The sequence below is a fragment of the Lepidochelys kempii genome, chromosome 21, assembly GCF_965140285.1.
Source record: "Lepidochelys kempii isolate rLepKem1 chromosome 21, rLepKem1.hap1, whole genome shotgun sequence".
Classification (NCBI taxonomy): domain Eukaryota; kingdom Metazoa; phylum Chordata; order Testudines; family Cheloniidae; genus Lepidochelys; species Lepidochelys kempii.
The window spans coordinates 9,781,491-9,805,880 of NC_136400.1; the positions used below are offsets into that span (position 1 = coordinate 9,781,491).

Here is a 24,390-nt window from a genome sequence, read left to right on the forward strand (position 1 = left end):
CTCCAGCTGTGTGCGAAAAAGCTGTTCTCTCCTGAACACTCAGCTCTTCCTCCCAAATGTTCCTTCCGTGAGGGAACTTCTCATCCTTAATCTCAGCACCCAGAAATCAGAGCAAGGAGACCAGGACTCAGGGGTGTTCAGTTCCTAGCTCGCAGGGATTAGTGGATTAGAGAAGGGTGGGCTGTGAGTCAGGACTCCCACATCTAGGAGGGGAGTATGGTCCAATGGTTAGAGCAGTGGACCGGGAACACGCACTCTGGGGTTGTTCCCAGCCCTGTGATGGGAGGGGAGTGTGGGGGTTAGAAGAGAGGAGAAGCTGGGAGGGCCAACTCCTGGGTTCGGTTCCTGGCTCTGAGGGAGTAGTGGGGTCTATGGGTTAGAGCACAGGGGACCAGGAGTCCAGATTCCTGGCTTGTACTTCCAGCTCTGCCACTAACTGGCTGTGTAACCCCTAAGTGTGTGTGTATGTCAGGGGGAGATGACTTTAACCAAATCACTGAGCTTTTTTTTTTTTTTTTTTTTAAGACAGGGTGGTACAAAGTCCCATTGCACAGTTTAACCCTCCCTCCCCTCTTTCCTAGTGGCTCCCCTGAGATCTGGTGCAGGTCCAACTTGCAAATGCATCAGCTGGGGTTAAATCGCCCTGTGGCCTGTACCAGCGAGGGGCTGCTAGCCCAATCAGAGGGGAAAGCCGCGAAACTGCCCCCAAGGCTCTGGCCCGCTGGCTGAGCCCCCTGGGCACCCACAGGACATAGGTGCTGGAACTGGGGGTATCGCCCCCCCCCCAGCTTGAAGCGGTTTCCATCGTATCCAGGGGTTACAGGCTGGTTCAATGGCTCTCAGCGCCCCCCCCCCCCCCCACTACAAAGTGGTCCTACACCCCAGCCACAGGAAGCCACCGCCCGGGCTGCACTAAGCGGAGCAGCCTTCGCCCTCCCCGCTTCGCCTCGCCCCGTGTGAACGGGCGCGGTGGGAGCTAGCCGCGGGGTGCGTGAGTGTGAGTCACCCCCCCCCCCCACCGCCCGCTGCATGGGGGCCCTGGGCGCCGCTGCCCGGGCCAGCAAGAAGTTCCCCAAAGTTGGAGGGAGGAGGGGTGGGGCCTGGGCCGGCGGGGCACCCCACGCGGGCGAGATTTGCATGCCTGGGTTCAGCAGGACTTCCTGCTCGGCTGTCATTGGCTGCAGGTAGCAAACTAAGCCGGAGCCCTCCTGCAAAGCTGTAATTGAGCGCCCCCCCCCCCGCAAGCCCAGCTCCAGCGCTGCCTGTTTGCGCGCTCCTGCGCTGGGGAGCACATGTAAACCCGCCCCCGCCCTCGCATCCACCCACCTTCTCCCCCGCTGGCTCCGCTCCGGGGGTGGGGCAGGCTCCCTTGGACCGCCGGCTGCGGTGCCCCCACGTGGCGGTGGAAGTGAGCTGAGGACCGCGACTCCAGGAAGAGGGGGGCCGGTCGCGGGAATCATGAATGAGATGTCCAGCTTCTTGCACATCGGGGACATCGTCTCCCTGTACGCCGAAGGGTCGGTCAATGGGTTCATCAGCACGCTGGGGTGAGTAGACTAGCGCCTGGGGGGGGGGGGGGGGAGGCTGAGCCGGGGGGGGGGAAGGGGGGGCCCCCTGCGAAGTGAGCCGGATTATCTTCATTTATGTGACAAAAAGGGAAGTGACACGGTGGCTAGGTAGAGGCCGAAAGGGCTGGCTGCCTGCCTCGGGTCAAAGGCGCTGGAGAGGTCAGGGTGAGACCCGTGCGGAGGCAGGTTCTGCGGTGAGGTTCCTTGCGCCTTCCTCTGAAGCAGCTGCTGGAGACCAGATCCTGGACGGGATGGCCCTTGCCTCTGCTCCACTCTGACCATTGCTGCCTGCCTGCAGCCCCGTCCCCTCGCCTGGGCTGGCTGCGCTTCCCTTCCACCTGTTGCTGGAGTGGGAATTGGGATCCCCTAGAGAGCGGGGGTGAGATGCCCTGGGACATGCCCGGCAAGGTTCCGTGGCAGCGGAACAAGAGTAATATTTAAGAATTGGGTTTGTTCGGTAGCTGATGGTCCCAGGGCTTAAATTGTGCCAAAGCGGAGCAGTTCATAGCTCCGGCACCTCTGGGCCACTCGCTGCATCAGTTAAGAAAGTTAAATTGCTTGCGCCCTGGCACCTCTTTCCTTACAAACTAAGCTTTGGTCCTCTCTCCGGTCGGTGCAGGGGAGGCTGGGTTCTGTACCTGCAAGGATCTGTGCTGATGCTCTGGTATGTCGCTCCCATATTGAACTTGTATGATTCCCCTGCATGAAGTCTGAACCATGTGCATTGGGGGAGGCAGGAGAGGACTATATCCTTTACCCTGGGGGCTCTGCCAGGCTATTCTCTCTGTGGGTTTTTTTGGGTGCCGGGGACATACCCCCTGCCCTGGGCATCTTCTTGCCAAACTTTCCCCCAGGCAAGCCACTCGAGCGAAGCAGTGCCGGCAAATCCATCATATGAATTGGGGACTGGCTGGATAGCGCACAGCTGTGTGTCCTGGGTGCTAAAGGTTCCCCTCTGTTTACCCTGGTTTCTTTACCTCTCCAACTACCCCACAGGAGTCTTTTGTACCCTGGGGAGACTCTGAGGATTCCCCTGTGGTATAGCGAGGAGGCAGGACTGGGCTGTGTTGCATGCAAAGAGGGTTCTTTATTCAGGCTGCTGGACATGGACACACCCTATGGTTCTCTCTGACGGAGTCCCTGCTGACCCACACAGATATGCAGTGTAGCTGTAGCAGTGTCCGTTCCAGGATATTGGAGAGAACCTGGGTGAAGGAATCTTTCATCAACAGAAGTGGGTCCAATAAGAGACAAGCTTTCGAGCCACACAGAGAAGCTAGTCTCTCTCGCCAGCAGAATTCGATCCCAAAAGAGATTCTCTCACGCACCTTGACGCGCGCACACTCCGCTCCCCATGTTTGCCTACGGACAGCCATGGGTGTAAATACACACTGCGATGGCAGATATGGACACATGCGCATGTCTGCACAAAACACACCTACAGCCATGCACCCAAGTTTATAAACCCGTATGTGAACACAACTGTACAATGTGCTCACAGAGTTTAAAGCCAGAGGAGACCAGCAGATCATCCAGTTTGCTCTCCTGTATGTCACAAGCCACCAACACCCCCCTCCCCCCCGCACCCTAAACCCAACAACTGAAATGAGACTCGCATATTAGTCTCCCGTGGGCTGTAAGCGATTACTATGCTACAGGCAGAGAGTATGAGGGACCGAAATGCACCAAGACTCTTCAATGGCAGGGTCCTGGCAAGTGACCTGCATCCACATGCTGCAAAGGAAGTTGAAACCACCCCCCAAGGATGCTGCCAATCTGACCTGGGGGAAATTCCTTCCTGACCCCACATTAATTTTCACACTCACAAACAGACCCACTTGCACACAAATTTACACGTACATATGCAGACACGCAAGTACTGTGCATGGCCCTGAACTAGTGAGAATGTTCCCACAATCATTTTGGTGAGATCTCTACGCTGGCCACCTGGCTCCATGCTAGAGGTGTCCCTGTCACTGACGCAGATTCTCTTTAACCTCTGCAGTTCTGTGCTGGGTAGTCCCTATGCCAGACTGGTGATGTAACATCTGACACGGGCCTGTTGGACCTTCCGGGCCCTCCCAGGCCGATGCAGCATTGTTCCCTATGGTCAGTTCTTCAGGTCTCTCTTCCCCATGGTTGGTTTGTTCAATCTTGTTGGCAGTGACTCAAGCAATGGGGTTCCCGCCCCTTCCCTTGGGAGATGATTCCACACACTAACAGATCTCACTATTGGGACATTGTATTTGGACTTATATCTTATTCTTTACTCATCGTTATTGCATTCATCCCAGTTACACCCCCACTCTGACCAGGGCATGAAATCCTTGTACTGGATGCTAGGAAGAGCACAATCTTACTTTAAATCATTGCTGTGATAAAGAAGTGGAGTTACCCGCTGAGAGTGCGTCTCCTGAGGCCTCTTCACATTGTACATCTTGTTTAGTTCATTTGCTAGTCAAATAGCTTAGCTAGTCCCGGCCCTAGTGCTTCATAGTCAGCTGAGCAGAGTACCGGAAGCTCCCCATCCGTCTGTGTTGACATCCTCCCTAGCAGCAACCAGAGAGCAGAGAGGAAAGTAAGCTGCAGTTCTGGAAGGTGAATTGCTGACAAAGAGAATCTGAAGTGTGATCCTTTTGGTTAGCTGGAGTGTCTTGAATGACAGAAGCCCGTTCTAGGCGCCAAGTGAACATGATGCGTGGAAGCATGATGTAGGGTAGGATCGTATCTGAAACGGTCTGCCCGTGTAATGGGCCCAATTGCTCCTCTCGCTGGCATGGGGCTTACAACAGTGCCCCTCCATAGACATCGCTGGGGTTCTGGCAGATTGGCACCTGTGTGAGCGAGATCGGAACTCAGCCCAGTGGCATATGTAGGAAAAATAAAAATTAGCACTCACAGGGGACATTGAGGCCTTTTTTTGTTTAATAAAAAAAAAACACAGAAGGTTCTGCCTTTCTGAGGATCTCTTTGGTGTTGGATGGCTACATGCACCAGGTGAACTGGAACTTGGATCTCCTCCTCCAGAGAATTTCTTTAGTGGCTGTAACAGGGAGCAGAACACGAACCAGGGTTATCTCCTGAGGGAAGTAGTTGCTTGAGTCATTTAAAAGGAGACTGATAGAACTTCCGAGAATAGTGTATAAGGAACAATCCTCAAAGGCGTGCAGTGGGATGAACTTGATGATTTAATTATTTAGATTGCAAGCTCTTTGGGCAGGGGCAGTTGTCTTGTTCTGTGGTTTGTACAGTGCCTAGCACAATGACTGGGATTGCTAGATGCTATGGTAATACAAATATTTTTTTAAAAAGGGTCTATGAAGTGGGAATTGCCCTGGCTGAAGTTCTGTGATTGTTGCTATCTATGGTGAACCATCTCTCTAGGGGTAGTCTTAAACTGTGGGACTTGTTCTCTTGTTAGTACATGGAGCGGAAGCATCCCCCTGCTATGGCTCAGAGCCTCGGGTGGGATGGAAGGCACCGGGCCAACTTCTGCCCTTGGACACCAGCATGATTTGTTAGTGGAGGCAATGGGAGTTGTGTGTGCGTTTCTAAGGGGAGAATATAATCCCAACTGTACATATAAAATGATGGGGGTCTAAATTAGCTGTTAGCACTCAAGAAAGAGATCTTGGAGTCATTGTGGAGAGTTCTTTGAAAACATCCACTCCATGTGCAGCTGCCGTCAAAAGAGCAAACAATGTTGGGAATCATTAAGAAAGGGAGAGATAATAAGAGGAAAATATCATATTGCCTCTATATAAATCCATGCTACGCCCACATCTTAAATACTGCATGCAGATCTGGTCGCCCCATCTCGAAAAAGATATATTGGAATTGGGAAAAGGTTCAGAATGGGCAACAAAAATGATTAGGGGTATGGAACGGCTGCCATATGAGCAGAGAGTAATATGACTGGGACTCTTCAGCTTGGAAAAGAGATGGCTAAGGAGGAATGTGATAGAGGTCTAAAAAAATCATGACTGGTGTAGAGAAAGTAAATAAGTGGTGTTTACTCCTTCTCATAACACAAGAACCAGGGGTCACCAAATGAAGATAATAGGCAGCAAGTTTAAAACAAAAGGAAGTGTTTTTTCCCCCACACAATGCACAGTGAACCTGTGGAACTCCTTGCCAGAGGATGTTGTGAAGACAAAGACAACAACAGGGTTCCAAAAAGAACTAGATAAATTCATGGAGGATAGGTCCATCAATGGCTATTGGCAGGGATGGTGTACCCAGCCTCTGCCAGAAGCTGGGAATGGGCGACAGGGGATGGATCACTTAATGATTCCCTGTGCTGTTCATTCCCTCTGGGACACCTGGCATTGGCCACTGTCAGCAGACAGGATACTGGGCCCTTGGTCTGACCCAGTATGGCGGCTCTTATATTCTAATTTGACCAGAATATAGCGAAGCGGCATCTTGAACAGTTAATGATCAAGCTGTTGCCACCAAAATAGATCATTGAGCTATCTGTTATGGCATGCAGCAACCAAGGAACCTATTGGCCAACTAATCTCTAGGTTTATGTCCTACATAAACACACACGAATGCAAATTATATCACTACCTTGCAAGGGAACCCGACTAAATTTTTGTTGTGGCTGCATGGAGGCTTGTGTGAGCTTATATTCTTGGGGTCCGTGGTGTCCATGAATGGAGACCCTTGTTAAGAGTAAACACCAGCACTTCTCTAGCTTTCACAGGAAGATCTTCAAGCACTTTGCCCCGATTCCTATAGCTTTATCCATGCTGTATGGTACTTTACTCTTCAAACAACCTCACTGAGATCAGTGGGCCCCCCTGTGGAGTAAAGCTATCAGAATCCGGGCCTTCGTTAATGTTAATTAAGCCTCGCAATCCCCACTTGTCTGGGGGGGTGGGTGTCATTCACCCCCATCTTACAGATAGGGAAACAGGTATAGAGCAGGGAAGAAACTTGCTTAAGGGCGCTCCGTGACAGAACCATGAATAGAACTCGGGACCCTAACGCCCAGGGTTGAGTTTTGCACTATGCTGAGCCTCCTCAACTCCCACTGACTTTGTTGGGAGCTGAGGGCAGTCAGGGCTTCAGTCTCCTGCTTTAACCACTAGACAAGCTGTTCCCCTGAATCACTTGTGGTATCATGGGCTCAGTTGAGAAAAGCCCAACTGCAGGGAATGGGACTGCTCACATTCTCAAACCAACGCATGTGCTTCAGGGCTTTGCTGGACTGGGGCATAAAACTAACCGGAATGCTTAAATTAGAAGAAATGACCAAGTTAGAACAAAGAGAGGAGGTAATTAAAGACTCCCTGGAGAAATGAAAGGATGATCTCTAAAGATAGTGGCAGTGACCAAATGTGTGGGGAAAATTATCCTAGGGCTAAACAACATTGCAATGACACCCTTTAACCATAGTGACAGGTTTCAGAGTAGCAGCCGGGTTAGTCTGTATTCGCAAAAAGAAAAGGAGGACTTGTGGCACCTTAGAGACTAACCAATTTATTTGAGCATAAGCTTTCGTGAGCTACAGCTCACTTCATCGGATGCATAGTGTTTAACCAGAGTGTTAGTGTGTTAGAGGTTTCCCATTAACCCAGTGGAGGAAAATGCGGGGGGAGAAGTATTAACAGTGCCAGACTTTGCGGTAGTTTTTTATCTGGCTGTATGCCCCCCAGGAGCTGCTTTGATGGAGAAACCCGAACCCTGATCTCAGTCTTCCCCTCCAGGCCTGATTAGAAGCTACTTGTGAACCGAGGGGAATGGCTGCTGCATGACTTTGCTGAAAGTCATTTGGCTGCTGCCCATAAAAGATGTCTAGAGAAACGGCGGTTTCAAACAGCCCAGGACAAAAGCAGCTGCAAAGGTCATGGAGTTACGTGTCACACACTTTGCTAAGCAAAGGGCTCGGGAGAGAAAAACTTGAGTCAATTCATTGGTGCTTTAATCCTTCTAGTGTGTTTGCCACTTAGGGAATGTTTCTAATAGTTTATACCCGTTCACTCCTTGCCCTACATCTACAGATCGCTTCAGGATGAGATTTATAAAGGTGTAATGGGTAGCTAAGCATCCAACTCCTATTGACTTTCAGCATCTAAGTCCCCTTTCTGCCTTGGCAAAACTCTCTCTGTAGTACTAACGCTTCTCTCAGACGGCACCTTGCAAGTGAAAATCTCAAAGGTCTTTACAGACACTAATGAAGGAAGCCTCCCAACCCCCATGTTATGGTGAGGGAGCAATCTTTGTTATGGCCACTGTACAGATGACGCACGGTTACACTGCGAGTCGGTGGCTGAGGAGAGAGAAAGGAACCCAGGAATCCTGCCTCTCAGTTTTCTGCTTTGAGCACATCTTCCTTCCAGAGCTGGAAATGGAACCCAGGAGTCCTAACCACTGAGGACCCCTCCCAGTCCCTGACATATTAAGTGCTAAGTAATAATACTATTAAAAGCATCCCGTGCAGAGTGATCTGGGGAGCGTTTAACTGCTGGAACTTATCAGAGGCCAATACCACCTCTGTCCCCAGGTGCCCTATTTCTCTTTGGGGATGGAAAATGCTTCCAGGAAAGAGACACAAAGCACTTAAAAGGTGATAGTGGGATGGTGTGAAAGCTGACCTGTTTCCTGGAGTGCCGCCTTAAGGCAACACTTAAGCCATGCCCTCCAATCATCCAAAGTCCACATGGGCAGGTCTGATGCTAGGGCCAGTTCTTGTCAGTTCTATGAGGGCGCTTCTACTGCCATCAGCGCTGTAGCATCTGAGCACCCTTCCACCAGTGCAACGTCTGGCCTGTGACTCATTCGCGCGCTCTCATCCTCCCCACAATCCTGGTTTGTGCCTATTGTTTAGCTGCTTGAAACCAAGCATGGAGCCTTGATCACGAGGTACAGAATTCTGAGCTTTATGGAACCTCCCTGCCCGGGTACCTTGCCCAGCAGTGACTAGAGGCATAAAGCCTGGCACTGGGCTTGCTGTAAAACCTGGGGAGGAGTCTGTGGAGGATAGTCTCTTCTTTGGTGGTTTCAAAATCCTGGTGAGGAATCTGGAGAGGTGTCCCCAAGATGTGACCAATCCCCTGGCGTTCTTGCTAGTAGTAAGTAAGACTAGGTACTGATATAGGCTTTTCCATCTAAGGATTTCAAACTTCAAAGACCAACAATTGTTATCCTCATTTATAGATGGGGAAACTGAGGCACAGAAGTTTGGTTTTGGTTTTTTTAATGTGATCACACTGCAAGGCCAAGGCCAAACAGGGATTAGAGCCCAGGCTCTAATCACTTTCTGCCTCTTTGCTGTTTGCCATCTCCCTTCCAACCCTGAGTTCTAATGGCCAAAGCAGAATAAACTGAACCAGGGCTGCGCAGAAGTGCCTTTGGGGCTCAGTCTCTCACGAGAAGGATTGTTAGAGAGCTGATTCAGGCCACACCCGTTAGCAAGCCCTTTCAGGGATCTCCAGGGGATACAATGCCTGGGACTCGTCAGCTAAGCCACTTGAAGAATGGCGCTCATGGACAAGCAGCGAGTGGGCATGAGTCACTGGGCACGCATCTTGCATATTCCGGGCCTCGCAAGGGGGAAGGGCTGTGTGTAAACATACTTGAATAAGTGTCTGTTTAATTTGAAATCACGCCTTTGATAACTGTTATTGTGATTGCAGGTGGATTGAAGAGGTGGGGTGGTTCAGGGAAATGGAGCTGGGTGAAGGGTAACTCTACCTACGGGGTCAAAGAGCACGTGCCTCCAGGCAATTAAAAGGAGAGAGAGACACAGAGGAAGTGTTTTCCTCCTGGCATTGACTGAGCCAGCCTCAGAGCAACAAACAGCCCCACTTTTGTAGCTGCCACGGTTGTGATTCTGCATGTCCTTCTCGGAAGGGGTTGTAGACAGAGTGGTGTAGTTCTCAGTGAGCCGATAGGGGACTGGCTGGTTTGAGGGTTGGTAAAGGGATACAGAGACTCTCGCTTTCAGCTGGCTGGCTTGAATCCGGCCGAGGCTGGGAAGGCCCAATAGTTAACTTCAGCTAACCCATGGGAGAAGCATTGCTGGTTTTGGTCCAGAGCTTAGAGTACCGGTGTCTGTGTGACAGAACCAGCATTAATGCAGTGCCATTACTAGCAGCCTCTGCAGAGAGGCGAAGGTCAGAATAGGGTTCCCAAAGGTGGGCCGAAAAGCGTCTGTGCTGTCCCCACTCTGTGATGAGAGGACCTTAATCTTCAGTGTTGTCCAGCAGGTCCCTGACGTCAGCACTGCATTCACTGCATGGTGGTTAATTTTTGAAAGGGCTCCAGAGGAGTTGAGCGGACTCTGCTTAAGCCACAGCTCCAGGCAATAAGAAATACAGCCACAAACTCAGTACCTCCCTGCAGCTGGGCTGCTGGAAGTGCTTCAGTAATAATAATTTATGGCTCATGGGATGTGACAGGTTCATCATCCTAATGCAGCTGCCAGGATCCAGGCCAATGCATGTGCAGGCCTCGCTACGGGGAGAGAGACTCCTGCAGGGTATCTGTGAGTAAGCTGCAGCTTACTCGTACAATTATTTTGGGCACTTAAGAAAACTGGCTGTTAAACAGTGAATTAGTCTCCACCTTAACTAGAGGAGTGCTACCACCCTACTGTAACTTGGCTTGCAAACTTGGATAGACCATCTCAGCTGCATGGCAGCAAGCTTGAATTCACAGGGCTCAGATCTGCTTTCAAATGCACTGATGCCACTGCAGGGAACTAAGAGCAGAATTTAGCCCCTTTTTCTCTAACCCCCCCCCCCCCCCCCAGCCCAATGCACCTCTGTTGAAAGCTACAACTGTTGACTCTTCATCTTCCCGAGGAATCTAGTTTTGCTGGCCAAATGGTTCTTAAAGGTATTAAGCTTTTTCCTGAGAGCTAGCGTTGTCCTATATGGTGATTGCATATAGTCCACAGCTGGCTGACTTCCCCCGGGAGAAAGTTAGGGGCCTATCAAATGTGTTTCAAGTGCTGACATTTGCTGCTTCCATTGAACTATCCATTAAAAGCCTGATCCTGATCCTGCAATGGGACAAGCATGCTGGCCCCAATCCAGTAAGGCACTTAAGCACACACTTAACTTGAAGTGTGCAAGTAGTCCCATTAATATCCACAGGAGTACTTAAAGTTAATCAGATGCTTATGTGCTTTGCTGGATGGAGGGCAATAAACCACACCATGCAGCATCAGGCCCTACATTGGTTAACCTCCCAAAGGGTGAAATTTTCTCAAAGGTGCCTTGATTTGTTGGTTTCACAAACACATTCATGGCTGCTGCTTCTCAATGTACTTTCTTCAGATGCTTAAACGCTGAAGGCCTGATTCTCATTTACCGACCAACTCTAGCAACTATCTTAGCACCCCAGTGCCCTGCCAGCAGCTATCCAAATCCAGAATGTAAATTGGCCCCCACATCTCCGTACTCTTCTAATAGGAGGGATAGCTCCACCTGTGTGAGCTTTCTCACACCAACAAGTAGCATCTAATACCAGGCATGAGTTGAGTCATATTTGTGCCTCTGTGCTATTACAGATGACTCATGTCAACAGCCTGAGGAGCCTTTGTTTTCAGATATTTTATGGGAGAACGTTATTTCAGGGTACCAGCTTAATAAAAATAAGACTCTGGATTCCTACAGAGTTTGTAATCCCAGGATCTTAGAACTGCTGTCGATCAGGCCACTTCTATTTAGGCACCTACGGGGATTTGAAAAGCACCGAAGAAGTTTAGTGTCAGAGTCTGTGACCAGAAGGGACCACTATGATCATCTGGTCCAACCTCCTGCAGAGCGTGGAGCAGAGAACTTCCTCCAAACAATTCCTAGAGCAGATCCTTTAGAAAAAGGCACATAAATCTCCTGGAAATCAATGGGAATTAGGGGCCCACTTTGCTCAGGTGCTTTAGCAGCTGCATCTTTAAACACCTAAATACCTTTGAAATCTGGGTTTAGTCTCGGACTGAGTAGCCTAAGAGTGTCAGACATCCAAAGCTCATTGACAGTCCATGGGGGATAGATGCTGGACTGACTGAACCCTGTCAGCTCCGTCCAAAATCCTAGCTCTAAATTTGAAAACTTTGGCCGAAGGGACTTGCCCAAGGACAGGCAATGAGTCAGTAGCACAGCCAGTAAGCTCCCAGTTTGTCAGAGCGCAATCCAGAATGACAGTGCGGGGAGGGAGAGAGACAAGTGCATCTGCTTAGAGCTTTTTTGATGAAGTTAGGCATACAAAGAGCAAGGACAATTTCTGCAGGCCCCACATGGGTCCCTACTGAGTGTATATATAATTCCGGCTGCTGTCATTTAAGGACGTCTCCTCGTTCCACTTCTTGCTGAGCTAGCTGCTCATGGCTGCAGGTGCAGTGGAGACTTTTCCTGTTCCAGAGATCAAGTCCGATGTCCCTCCCTTGGGATTTACTCAGGCCGAGCCCACACTGAAGTCCATGCTAGTTCTGCCTGGACCCCCCCCGAACCAGGCTCTGTGCGTGTGCTGCATACCTGCGTTCCCAGTATGCATGTAGCCAGCTGGGCGGGCGGAGTACGGGCACTCTCCCTTCTCGTGTATCTCTTGCTACTTGCCCTTTCCTCCTAGTGCCACAGCTGGGGAACGGCAAGGCAGGAGGGGAGACTGCTTTAGAGGAAGTGTGTACACATAGGAAGCCTGGGCTACAGATAAGGGGGGAAACCCCCCTAATTTGCTTGCAGTCTAACTGCTGCCATTTGACTACAGTCAAAGTTTGTTTGAGAAAACCGCCCCCTTGGGTAATAAAACCCCCAAGCCCTGAAGTCAGGCCTGTTTGAGGCATTGCACTTCCGCCGCTTCTGTGTGTGCTGTGCAAAATGAAGCTTCCCTCTCTGCCCCATTTCTCTGTATCTGGCTCCCCCTTCCTCTCTGTTCCCTTCTTTCCCCTCCCTTTCTGGCCTGTGCCTACCCCCACCCCTTTGAGATTCCAGCATTGCCACGCTCTTCTGATGCCAGGTCAGACTCCAGCAGCACATGCTTGCTTCTAGCAGCGCGGTGCAGACAGTATGCTGGCCTTGGGGAAAGTGTCCCTGTTGTCCAGTCTCCTTCCCATCCACGCTATTGGCAACTCCATGTGCTCAAACATCATGAGTCAGCTTCCCTCCCCACCCCCTGTCGTGAAATGGACTTAAGATCATGAGATTTGAAAATCATATACATTGGGTGGAGGGGAAGGGCTATTTACTTTCTGGTTTTTTTGAGCCTTTAAGCTTTTCTCTGCAACCAGAGGGCTAGGGACTTGCCTTTCTTTTTAAGTGAAAGCTGAGAGTCTTGTATTATCCCATGACTCCAGGAGCTGGTGCCTGAAGAAAACATCCGGGGCTCACAAGCCTTATGACGGTAGCCCGGGAGTTGACCACGGCTGAATGCACTTCTGACGTCATTTACAACTCCAGCAGCACAATCGTCCTCTTTGCGGTGCAGCATTGGTTTACAGACATTGCATTGGTTCAGTACAATGCCCACCCGATCCCACGTCCTCTCCTCCAAAGCCTAGTGTAGTCCCTGGGAGTCTTCTTCGTGGATTCCATGGACTTCGTGTCAGGCTCCCAGTTCATAGGATCTGCCTGTAACCCACGTCCTGGCAGAGGTTACTGGACAGAGCTACGTGTGACCAATTCCCAATAAACTCAACTGCTGGAGGGTTGTTCTCCTCAAACCTGCTGCTGAGTAGCTGGGTGAGAATGGGGAGAGGGCCAGGCAGAATCAGGGTGGCAGACGGAACTTTATTACTATTAATTTAGGCCCCCATTGTGCCAGGTGCTGTACTGATCTCTGATGCACCTGAGAGCTTCTGTTGCAATAGCTTTAAAAGACATCTGAGAGAATTAAACAGGAAGTAGCCATTTCCCTGACCCAGACTTCCAGCAAATAGGGAAGGGGGAGGGAGAGGTCACTTGAAGGAGGTGTTGGTAAAGACTTGGGTAAGATTCTGACTGCTGAGACACACGGGTGTCAATCCAGAGTGGCTTCTGGATTGATACCAATGTGACTGAGATCGGCTTCCTGGCTTTCTCTCTTTTTAATCACCTCTCTGGTCTCCGCTTGCCCATGCCGCCTATTTCAAGGACGCCGTGGCATTTTCCTCTCTTTGGGGGTCTCCTGGCTCCCCATGAGTTAGAGCAGAGTCCAAATTCCTCGGGATGGAGCAATCGAAAGGCATTTTCCCCACAGCCAGAGCGCTGTTGGTGAAGAGCAGTTCAAACGCGGGGGAAGAGGGAAGTTCTCTGCAAACCGAATATCCAGCTTGCTTGGAGACACCGGGGAATGTCTGTGCATAAGCGCAGGCCCAAGCCCTGCTCGGTGCGTTCAGTTTGTACCCAGGAGCTCGGATATGAATGCTGCCAGTGGTTTTCCGGCTCATGGCTATTTCAGAGGTGGGCTGGGGGTGTCTGAGCTCGGGGAAGTGAGCTGTAAGGCTTGAGCTGTGCTTGCGGAGTTGGTGGGTGGTGCTAACCTGGGTTGCCCCGAAAGGCAGAGCTCTGGGAAGCTTTCCCTCCTTGTATTCTACCTGCCAACATTAAATTGGGCTGCACTGCTCCGTGGCATAATCCCCTTGATTGCAGTGGGGTTACTGCAGAGAGGGGGCTGGCCCATGGTCGTGTACTGAGGACAGAATTTAGCGGGGGTGGGAACGGAGTCTCTTTATGCCCAGACCAAGTTCAGCTCGGGCAATGGCAGCCGAAGCTTCATTCTGCAGCCCCCTCGAGGTGTCTCCATGCTGAGCTGGAGCAGCAGCCTCAAGGGGAGGAGAGAGGAGCGTAGTCTGTGTGGCTCAGTGCAGTCCTCTGCCTGGGCAAGCCAGTTAGTGTCTGATTGGAACCAGAAACCTCTGAGTCCCTGGATGCCATTGTCAATCCTCTGAGGTGTCGTGTCCTGCTGCAGGCTCGTGGCAAAACCACTTGTGAGATTACTTTGGTGCAACCAGGTGGCACGATCCCGCGAGGAAGGGTGGTGGTGTGGTTAAGGCATTGGCCCAGGACTCACGAGATCCTGTTCGGTTCCCAGCTCTGCCACAAATGCCTGGGTAATGCTGGGTAAATTGTTTAGTCTCTCTCTGCCTCTGTTCCCGCTCTGTGCATGAGGGCTGATGATGGCCCATTGGTTGATCTCGGATCCCTTGGAGTCTGCATCCCATCTGCCTTCCTCCAGCCACTCCACGATTTGTCCGAGGGCTGAATTCAGCCCCATTGTCTTTAGCAGCCTGCGGCAGGCAGGGGCCTCTGATATCTCTGCAAACATCTGCTCCGTTTGCAGTGGCAATCAAAAAAGCTAACAGTGTCAAGAACTGTTGGGAAAGGGATAGATAAGACAGAGAATATCATAATGCCTCTTTATAGATCCATGGTATACTCACACCCTGAACCCTGCATGCAGATCTGGTTGCCCCATCGCAAAAAAAGATATATTAGAATTGAAAAAGGTGTACAGAGAAGGGCAACAAAAATGATTAGAGGTACGGGACGGCTTCCATATGAGAAGAGATTTAAAAAGACTGGGACTTTTCAGCTTGGAAGAGACAACTAAGGGGGGGGATGAGAGAGGTCCACACAATCATTAATGGGGTGGAGAAAGTGAATAAAGAAGCGTTATTTACTCCCACACACAACACAAGAACAAGGGGTCACCCAATGAAATTAATAGACAGGTTTAAAACAAATGCTAGGAAGTGCTTCTTCACACAATGCACAGTCAACCTGTGGAACTCCTTGCCAGGGGATGTTGTGAAGGCCAAAACTATAACAGGGCTAAAAATAGAACTAGATATGTTCATGGAGGATAGGTCCATCGATGACAATTAAGGAGGATGGGCAGAGATGCAACCCCATACTCTGAGCATCTCTAGCCTCTCTTTGCCAGAAGCTAGGTGTGGACAACGGGGTGGATCACTCAATGATTGCCCTGTTCTGTTCATTATCTGTATAGCACCTGGCATTGGCCACTGTCACAAGACAGGATACTGGGCTAGATGGACCATTCGTCTGACCCAGTATGGCCGTTCTTATGTTCCCCTTTGGCAGACAAGTGCTTACCAGAGCATGCAGTTTCCCTCAGCATATCTCTCCTAAATGGCCGGGCTGGAAAGATGAAGTAGAATAGCAGGTACGGCTTGCCTCACTGGAGGAGCTTGTTCCCCAGTTATGCCTGGTCCTTGCAGGGCCTGGGGGAGATCCTGACGCCTACAAGGTGGTATGTGTGGATAGGATGAGGCAAGTGGAGCAGCAGTTGAGTAACACTCGGATGAGAGGTGGGCAAAACAGGGTGCGGCTTTGCTTTTGCAAGCCCTCGTCTGTCAAGTTATTTTGTTTGGCAGAACAAAATCTGGGCATGTTTTGGATCAGGTATCATGGGGAGGGAGGTCTGGCTTTGGTCTGTTTGGTGAAGTGAAGTCCTACACTCAACATGATGGCATTTCTCTGTCTGTCTGGAGCAAAATAACTTCTGAGCACCATATCCAATCAATGCCAAAATGTCAGGGAAAGTTCTAGGCATCAAAGGGCAGAACCCTGTGGATTTTCTTGAAAATCAGAAAAGCCCAAAAGAAGGAAATAGGGGGAACATGGAGCCCCGGGCATTTGGTTAGCAGACCTATCATCTTTAATGAGGTCTGTAATTGTCTATAGATCAAAGCATCAGCTGATGTTATCCATTAATAGCTTCCTGCATAATACCCTCATTTCATCTCTGCCCATTATCTAAATGGAGTTTTAAATATTGACATCCTGAATGACTGATCTCCCAGCCAGAAAGAAAAGACTTATTTCAACACTTTAGAAATTATACAAGTTTAACTACTTATGTTTTTACATATGCCCCTAAAACTGAGGGGACACACCCAGAGCCCCCAGTGTGAGGGGAGAATGGGGGACATGCAGAGACCTGGGCATGAGGGAGGTGGTATTGGGGTCCCTGAAATAGAGAGGGATGGAAGGGGGGCATGACACACAGCGACCTGATGAAGAAAATGGAAGGATGAGAGGCCCTGTTGAGTTCAGTGAGCTTAGCTGACAGAAGCACCGAAGTGTGTGATTCCCTAGTTCTTAGTAGCAACTATTCATCCACAACAGCACAGGTCCTGGAACTGGGGCGGCTGCCGCACCCCCTGGCTTGAAGTGGTTTCCATTATGTACAGGGTTTACAGTTTGGTTCAATGGCTCTCAGGACCCTCACTATAAAAATTGTTCCAGCCCCACTGCATAACAGTATTGCCATTGCATGCTTTTTCCCAGTAATAATATCAGATCATTCGCTTAGAAATAAGATGAGCGGTGGCTCTTGGAGGACCCACCGAAAGCATGAAGAAAAGGGGGCTGTAACACTTAGAGTTGCAAGGCCCAAGGAGCATGGAGTTGCACATTTAATAAGACAGGACGCTTGCCTACCAAGTTATGTGATCCTGAATTCTCATATCAGGGCGGAATAATTACATACAAAGGGCCAGAGCAGTGCAGGCTAAAACAAGGGGATGGTTGAACTGGTTTGGAGAAGATGAGAACTGAGCTCAAAACTCCCTTCAAAACAGTTCACTTAACTGGATGTGTTTTACAGAGAGGCCCAGGGCAAAGCCCTGGATCCAAACAGTCCCAAACTTTTGGGAAAGCTCCAGTCTGGAGCTCATCTTTGTGTCTCATGCTATCCCTCTTGTACAGTTGGTTCATTTTTTTTTTTTTTTTTTTTTTTGTCCACCGAGTTATGCTGGGGTTAGAAGCAGAAGCTCCAAAATACTGCCGGGAATCCTAGGTGTTCCAGGAGGCAGGATGGCTGTTTACTCAGCCACCTATTTCGGTGCCATACTTGGCAACAGAGTATCTCCAAGCTAAGTACAGGATTCCCCTTCAGTAGCACCTTCAGGATTTATATGTGAGATTTTGCCGCCTGGATTGGTAAATAAGGTGCAGAGGCGTTCTAGTGGGGGCATTCTCAATAGAGAACATCAGAAGCTTTGCCAGCAATGCATATCTGCAGTGGTTCATCCTAGGGGACTGAGAGATGGGCAAGCGTGCAGCCCATAACGCTGGATGGTGAAAACCCCAGGAGGTTATACAGGGTGGAGGATCCTGACCAGTAGAAGTTGATTGAGGACCTAACTGCTATGGTGATAGGTATTTATGGAGTCCAGATATCTAGGTCGACAACACAGGAAGTCGTCTTGTGGGTCCAGCATTGTGTAACGTTAGCGACGTTTAGACCTGAAACGTGTGATAATAGCACAGCTTCTTTGGCAGCTCTGTGGTTTGTGGCGAGGCCGCTGAGCGCGCTGAAGTATGGGCTGTAATGTCGTTGTCTCTGAAATGTTGTTTGCTTGCTTGTTTTCCAGGCTGGTGGATGATCGGTGTGTGGTGGAGCCGGCAGCTGGCGATCTGGATAATCCACCCAAGAAGTTCCGGGGTAAGAGGCCACGTGGTGCCTGGGGAGCAGCTACTGTTGTGTTCCTTATGAAGCCTGCTACTGGGGCACGCTACCTTCTGCTTCAGAATGTGGGCCCCAGCTTGCACTCTTCTATTATAGCAGTCGTATGGGCGTCAGTATCTCAAACCTGCCCCATCTCCTCTGTGTTAACTGGTGCCAGTCGTGGCAGCCTGAGCAGAGAGGCCAAGGACTGAATGGCCTGTAGATCCTTAGCCCCTCTCTGCGTTAGGGTGGAATGCCATTTGTGCACCATTGTGGGGGAAGCTTGCCCTGCTGCCACACATGCTTTGGATTGACAGAGTTGTCAGTCTCCAGGGCTGTCAAGCTGGGAAATAATCATCCTGCACCATTGTAGCCTTTCTGGCTTCTTAGACTCTCAGACTTTAAGGCCAGAAGGGACCATCGTGATTGTCTAGTCTGATCTCCCACACATCACAGACCTCAGAACCTCGCCTGCCCATTCGTAATAGACCTCTGGCTGAGTTACTGAAGTCCTCAAATCATGATTTAAACGAAAGCCTTCAAATAACAGAGAATCTGCCATTTATAGTAGTTTAAACCTGCAAGTGATCCGTGCCGCATGCTGTAGAGGAAGGCAAAACCCCCCCAGGGTCTCTGCCAGTCTGACCCGGGAGAAAATTCCTTCCTGACTCCAAATATGGTGATCAGTTGGAGCCTGAGCCTGTGGGCAAGACCTACCAGGCAGATACATGAGAAAAAGAATTCTCTGTAGTAACTCAGAGCCCTCCCCATCTGGTGTCCCATCACCGGCCATTGGAGATATTTGCTGCTAGCGGTCACAGGTCGGCTACATGCCATCATAGGCAGCGTCATCGTGCCATCCCCTCCATAAAAGTATCAAGCTCAGTCTTAAAGCCAGTTAGGCTTTTTGCCCTGCTGCTCCCCTTGGAAGGTTGTTCCAGAATGTCACTGCTCTGATTGTTAGAAACCTTCCGCTAATTTCAAGCCTGAACTTGTTGATGGCCAGTTTGTATCCATTTGTTCTTGTGTCCACATTGGAGCTTAACTTAAATAACTCCTCTCCCTCCCTGGTATTTATCCCTCTGATGTATTTATAGAAAGCAATCATATCTCCCCTCAGACTTCTAAACAAGCCAAGCTCTTTGCATTTCATCTCGGAAGGTAGGTTTTCCATTCCTCAGATCATCCTGGTGGCCCTTCTCTGCACCTCTTCCAGTTTGAATTCATCTTTCTTAACCATGGGAGGCCAGAATATTGTTCTTGATTCCTCCAGTGGCCACTGGCTTTATGACTTGGAGAAACTGACTCTCACAGTGCCTGGGCTTCGCTGTGAACGAGAAGGAGAATTCATACCCCTCCCCAGATCTGGTTGCTTAAAGGCGAGAGATGATGGTTTTTGTTTCTACTACAATAGCACCAACCCCGAGGTCAGGGCTCCATTGTGCAAGGTGAGAGACAGTCTCCGCCTAAAGAGCTTGAAAGCTTGGAATCTGAATAGACCGGACAGATGACGGAATGATTATTAGCCCTGTGGGGAAGCGAGGCCGGCGGAGTCTGAGGCAGAGCGAGCAATTGAATCCAGTCTCTTGAGTACCACTCCAGTGCCTTCACCACAGTCTATCCTTCCTCTCTGAAGGTCGACCTGATATTCTGAGGCATGTTCCTTGCTGTGCCTGAGTTAGTGTATCCTGGCTGCTGGTGGAGCAAAAACCTTGGGAGTGGGAAGGGATGTGTGACTGGGAGGGATGCAGAGACGGCAACAAGCATCTGGGCTGTGGCAGGGTTTTTGGCTCTAGGAACTAACTGTGCCAGAGGCCTAGTGCTTGCTTTGCTTCGCTGCACCTCCCAGGCAGAGATTAAGCTGCTCTTTGATGAGGCAGGCAGGATTTAGGGAGATGCATTAAATCCCCATCCATCCTCGGCTGTCATGCTCCAGCTGCCCCACCCCATCCTGGTGCGAGCCTCCGTCGTTATTTCCCATTCTCAGCGAGACACAGCTGCTGCAGAGTTCCCTTGTTGAGCTGGCTTTCTGGAGTCCTGATCCAAATGGAAAAGGCGATGAATCTAGTGAGGGGCAGGGCGGCTCCTGGCTTGTGGAAATGGGCTAGTGAAGCCAGAACTTTCCTCTCTCTTTCCTGCACACCTTCCATTTCTAGCCCTTCCGTGTCCAATCTGGTGAGGCCCACTGAGCACCCTCAGCTGCCAGCTCCTCTCAGGCTTGGGACTTGGGTCAAGAGTCAGGTCTCTTACCCAGTTCTTCCAGCCCCTGAGCCTGTGTGCTGAGGAGAGCAATGGACTCTCTCTCTTCCTCTTCACTCCTTTGGGTCACGGCTCCGCTGCTCTCTCTGGTGTAAGGAGAGGTGACAAGGCGAGTGAGCAGGGATTCTCCGCCCCTGGGATCTGCGACTCTCTCCTCGGACCTGGCCTTCAAGGCACCACATGCTCAGCCATATTGCTCTTGAAGGAATTCGGCTTTCCGGGGCTGCCTTCCCTCTCACACAGAAGCAGACACTATTCCTTGTCTTGTAGGGTAGTTCCTAGGGGCCCCAGTCATGGCCCAGGACCCCTTTGTGCTCGGTGCTGTACAGACACGGAACAAAAATGAGAGGCCCTGCCCCCAAAAGCTTCCAATCTAGGAACCAAGCAAGAGATGACAAGTAGATGCAGACGGACCGACGGAGGAAGCACAAGGAGCAGCGAAGGCAGAGGTCACAGCACCCCCATTGCCAAGCTGATTGGAGGCACTGCAGCAGAGAAGAGGGGTTTGAAGGAGGACAGCCAGGAGGTCTTGCAGATGCTCGCGTTGGGCTTGGAAGATGTGGTCCCGTTACGACCTGTATGTACAGTGCCTAGTGCAGCGGGGCCTCGATTTGGTGGAGAACTCCAGGTGCGACCGCAGTATAAATGTTAAATAATAATTAACGGCACGACACTCAAACATCACCAGTTTATCCAGACTGCCCCTAACTGGAGCTGAAGGTAGCTGTACTCTCTCAGGGGCTGAACTTCTGCCGCACCACGGAACCTGAGACCTTGCTAACAGGTAGAGAACTGGAAGAATCCTTCCACCAACTCCGCCTCAAAGAATTCTTTCACAACAGTGCCGACGCCACTCACAATTGCCACATCCCCACTGGTAATCACGAGAAAAAAGAATTGTCTGACTTGACGCCACAGAGCGGATGAAACCAGTCTTGTTCATTACACTGATTGACTGCTTAGGAAAAAAAAAAGTGAAGTCCTTAACAAACATCGCATCCGGCATAGTCTCTCCACTGCCGAGAGGCCAGCTATACAGGCCCTGAAATCTAACCACCAGATAACGATCAACCCAGCAGACAAAGGGGGCACCATCATAGTCCTCCACTGTAATAACTACATAAACGAGGCCTACTGACAACTCTCTGACACCACTTACTGTAAAGAATTCAAAGACAACCCCACACCACAATCTACCCAGGAATTTAAGGATGTCATCAAATCCTTCCCCAAACAACTCCAAGACCTACCAACTCATTCCCCATTAAACCACCCCCGGGACCTTCTACGTGCTTCCCAAGATACAGGGGAACCCAGGCAGATCCATCATAGCTGGCCACGGCACTTACTGAAGAAATATCGGGACTCCTAGAAACCATCCTCAAACCACTCAGTGCACAAAGGGCCAGCTTCCTCCACAGCACAACAGACTTCTTCCACAAACTCCACAACATTAACAACCTCCCACGGATGTCACTTCCCTATCCACCAACGTCCCCCACAATGACAGCATAGCTCCCTGCCCCAAATATTTACAAGACAATGGACAACCCTCAGATATCCACCCCAAACACATCACCACACTCATCCATTTCACCCTCACCCATAACAGTTTTACCTTTAACAGCAAACACGTTGTCCAAACCACAGGAACAACGTACTAGGACGGCTCCCCAGTATGCCAACATTTTCATGGGCCACCTTGAAGAAGAATTTCTTGACAAATGCACCACCAAACCAATGATATACCTGAGAGACACCAGTGATATTTTCATCTTCTGGACAGACGACTTAAACGCCCTCCTAGATTTCCACCACAACTTTAACAACCACCATCCATTTATTAAACTCTCTCTGGAACACTCCCACGCTAGCATCAACTTCCTCGACACCATGATCAGTGTCAGCAATGGAACCCTCCAGACAACAATATGCAAGAGACCCTGGACCAGCACACCTACCTTCCCAGATCCAGTAACTGCCCCAAGCACATGAAGAAAGCCGTTATCTACAGCCAGGCACTCAGAGACCACAGAACATGCTCCAAAGAGAAAGTCTGGGATATGCATCTTAACACACTTAAAACCGTCTTCGCCAAACAAGGACACTCTGCCAGAAAAGTAGATCACATCATGGAATGGGCCACCCAAATACCCTGAGAGAACCTGCTTCAATACAGAAATAAACCCCCCTCTGACTGCACACCCCTCGTTGTCACTTACCACCGCACACTGGAACCCATATGGATTATCATCAAATGACTACAGCTCAAACTTGATGGGGACCCCATCCTGAAAAAAATCTTTCCTGAACCCCCTCTTCTGGCCTTCAAAAAAGAAACCCTCCCCCCAACCTCTCTAAGCTCATTATCTGAAGCAAGCTCCCCACAGACCAGGACACACCAACTCAAAGCGGCACCAGACCCTACCAGAGCAACAGGTGCAAAACCTGCAAACATATCTCCACTGATACAATGATCAATGCCCACCACTATGTGGGTGAAACCAAACCATCAATACGCTCTTGAATGAACTCCAACAGGAAAGACAAAAACACCGTATTACCTGTGGGTGAAAACTTTTCACAAAGTGATCACTCTATATCTGACCTCTCAGTCATCCTCAAAGGAAACCTGCACGACACTTTCAAAAGACGAGCCTGGGAGCTTAAATTCGTAACTTTGCTAGACACTGAAAATCAAGGTCTGAATGAAGACACAGGATTTAGGGCTTATTACAACAACCCACTAACCCCCTCTTTTTGTCCTGTGACTGCAGGGGTGTTAACCGGCCACTTCACCTTGAAGGGACCTTTAGAATAGAATATGTGCTAACTACTTTTACACTTAACTATCTGTTGGATCTTGTATTTAGCTGTGACGCTCTCCGAACCTTTCCCAGACCTGAAGAAGAGCTCTGTGTAGCTCAAAAGTTCGTCTCTTTCACCATCAGAAGTTGGTCCAATAAAAGCTATTACCTCACCCACCTTGTCTCTCTAATATGCTGGGACCGACATGGCTACAACACCACTACCTACTAATGATAATTAATGCAAACATTTCTCATTTTGCCCATGTCTGGGGAAATTGTGCACCCCCTGCTAACCCCTGAGGCTGCCAGAGGGCAGTACTGGGATGGCTCAAAAACCGAACCAAATGCATGTGAGAAAGGTATAAACATGCCTCCCCCATAATACACCTCCTTGGGCATTATTAGTGTTTATGGCATGCACCTAGGGCGCTTGGTGCTGTGCAAAATATAAAGGAAGCAGCAGTCCCTACTCCAAGGAGCTTCTGTTTTAATTTGATTAGATGGTGTAGTCCAGATGCAGAATACACCAGGCACTCTTTCCACAGCATGGTGTACACTGCAAGCAATGCAGATATGGAGCAATACCACAGTGTCCCAGCAGGAGAAAAAATTTCCCCAGCTGCAGGTTATATTCTTGATGATGATTGTCATTGTTATTTGCGTCTCTTATCCTTGCTACGGTAACTTCCAGGGCTGTTTCTCACACCCTGCTGTGTGCCTAATCTTCTTTCAAATCTTAGCTGTTTGCTTTAATAGTATCTTATAGCAGTGAGTTCCACAGCTATCATTACATGTTGCTGTAGGAGTTTCTACTTGTATCCAGTTGAAATAGAAAGCGATTGGCATTGCTTTCTGCTGCAGGGCAGCTGCCATTTTGTGTGTTTGGGTTGATTGAGCGTGATCTGGGACACACACATTCACTTTCTCTCTCTCTCTCTCTCTCTTTCTCTGTGTTCTCACATGCAGGTTTTACTCTGGTCCTTACTTAGTTTCCCTTGCTTGGACCCAGAGTAAAAGTGAGCAGTTATGCTTTTGGCATGGAAAGATGTGTAATGGGGACAAAAGCTCCTCCTCCTCCTCCTCCTCCCCCCTCCTCCCACCCCCCCAAAAAATCTTGTGTCCTGTGACTTTGGTGAGCTTTCAAGGTGGAATAGACCTTGCAAGTGTGTGGTTCTGCTTTGCCATCCTGGGGTGGCATGCATTTGACACTCAGAGCAAAAGCCTGCAAGCTTTTTGCAGCCCCAGGGCACCATCCTGCTCTCCTGATGCCAGTGGTACTCTTGTCTTTGACTTGGATGGGAGCAGCCTAAGATGATCATGGTGAAACCTGTGCAAGCAGTTAAGGAGTC

General features: G+C 49.9%; 1 protein-coding gene across 3 annotated transcripts in view; it reads left to right on the top strand.

Moving 5' to 3' along the window:
- Positions 1 to 1,244: 1,244 nt before the first annotated feature.
- ITPR3 (inositol 1,4,5-trisphosphate receptor type 3) overlaps positions 1,245 to 24,390 on the top strand; it is an 81,554-nt gene continuing 58,408 nt past the window's right edge. For 2 of the 3 annotated variants that reach the window (XM_073320289.2, XM_073320290.2), the window contains exons 1-2: positions 1,246 to 1,547; positions 17,899 to 17,969. In XM_073320289.2, the coding sequence (XP_073176390.1) occupies positions 1,459 to 1,547; positions 17,899 to 17,969 (160 nt within the window). In that variant the 5' untranslated portion in view covers positions 1,246 to 1,458. Of the gene's footprint in view, positions 1,548 to 17,898; positions 17,970 to 24,390 lie in introns of all 3 variants that reach the window. The other variant, XR_012155855.2, reaches the window with a different exon arrangement.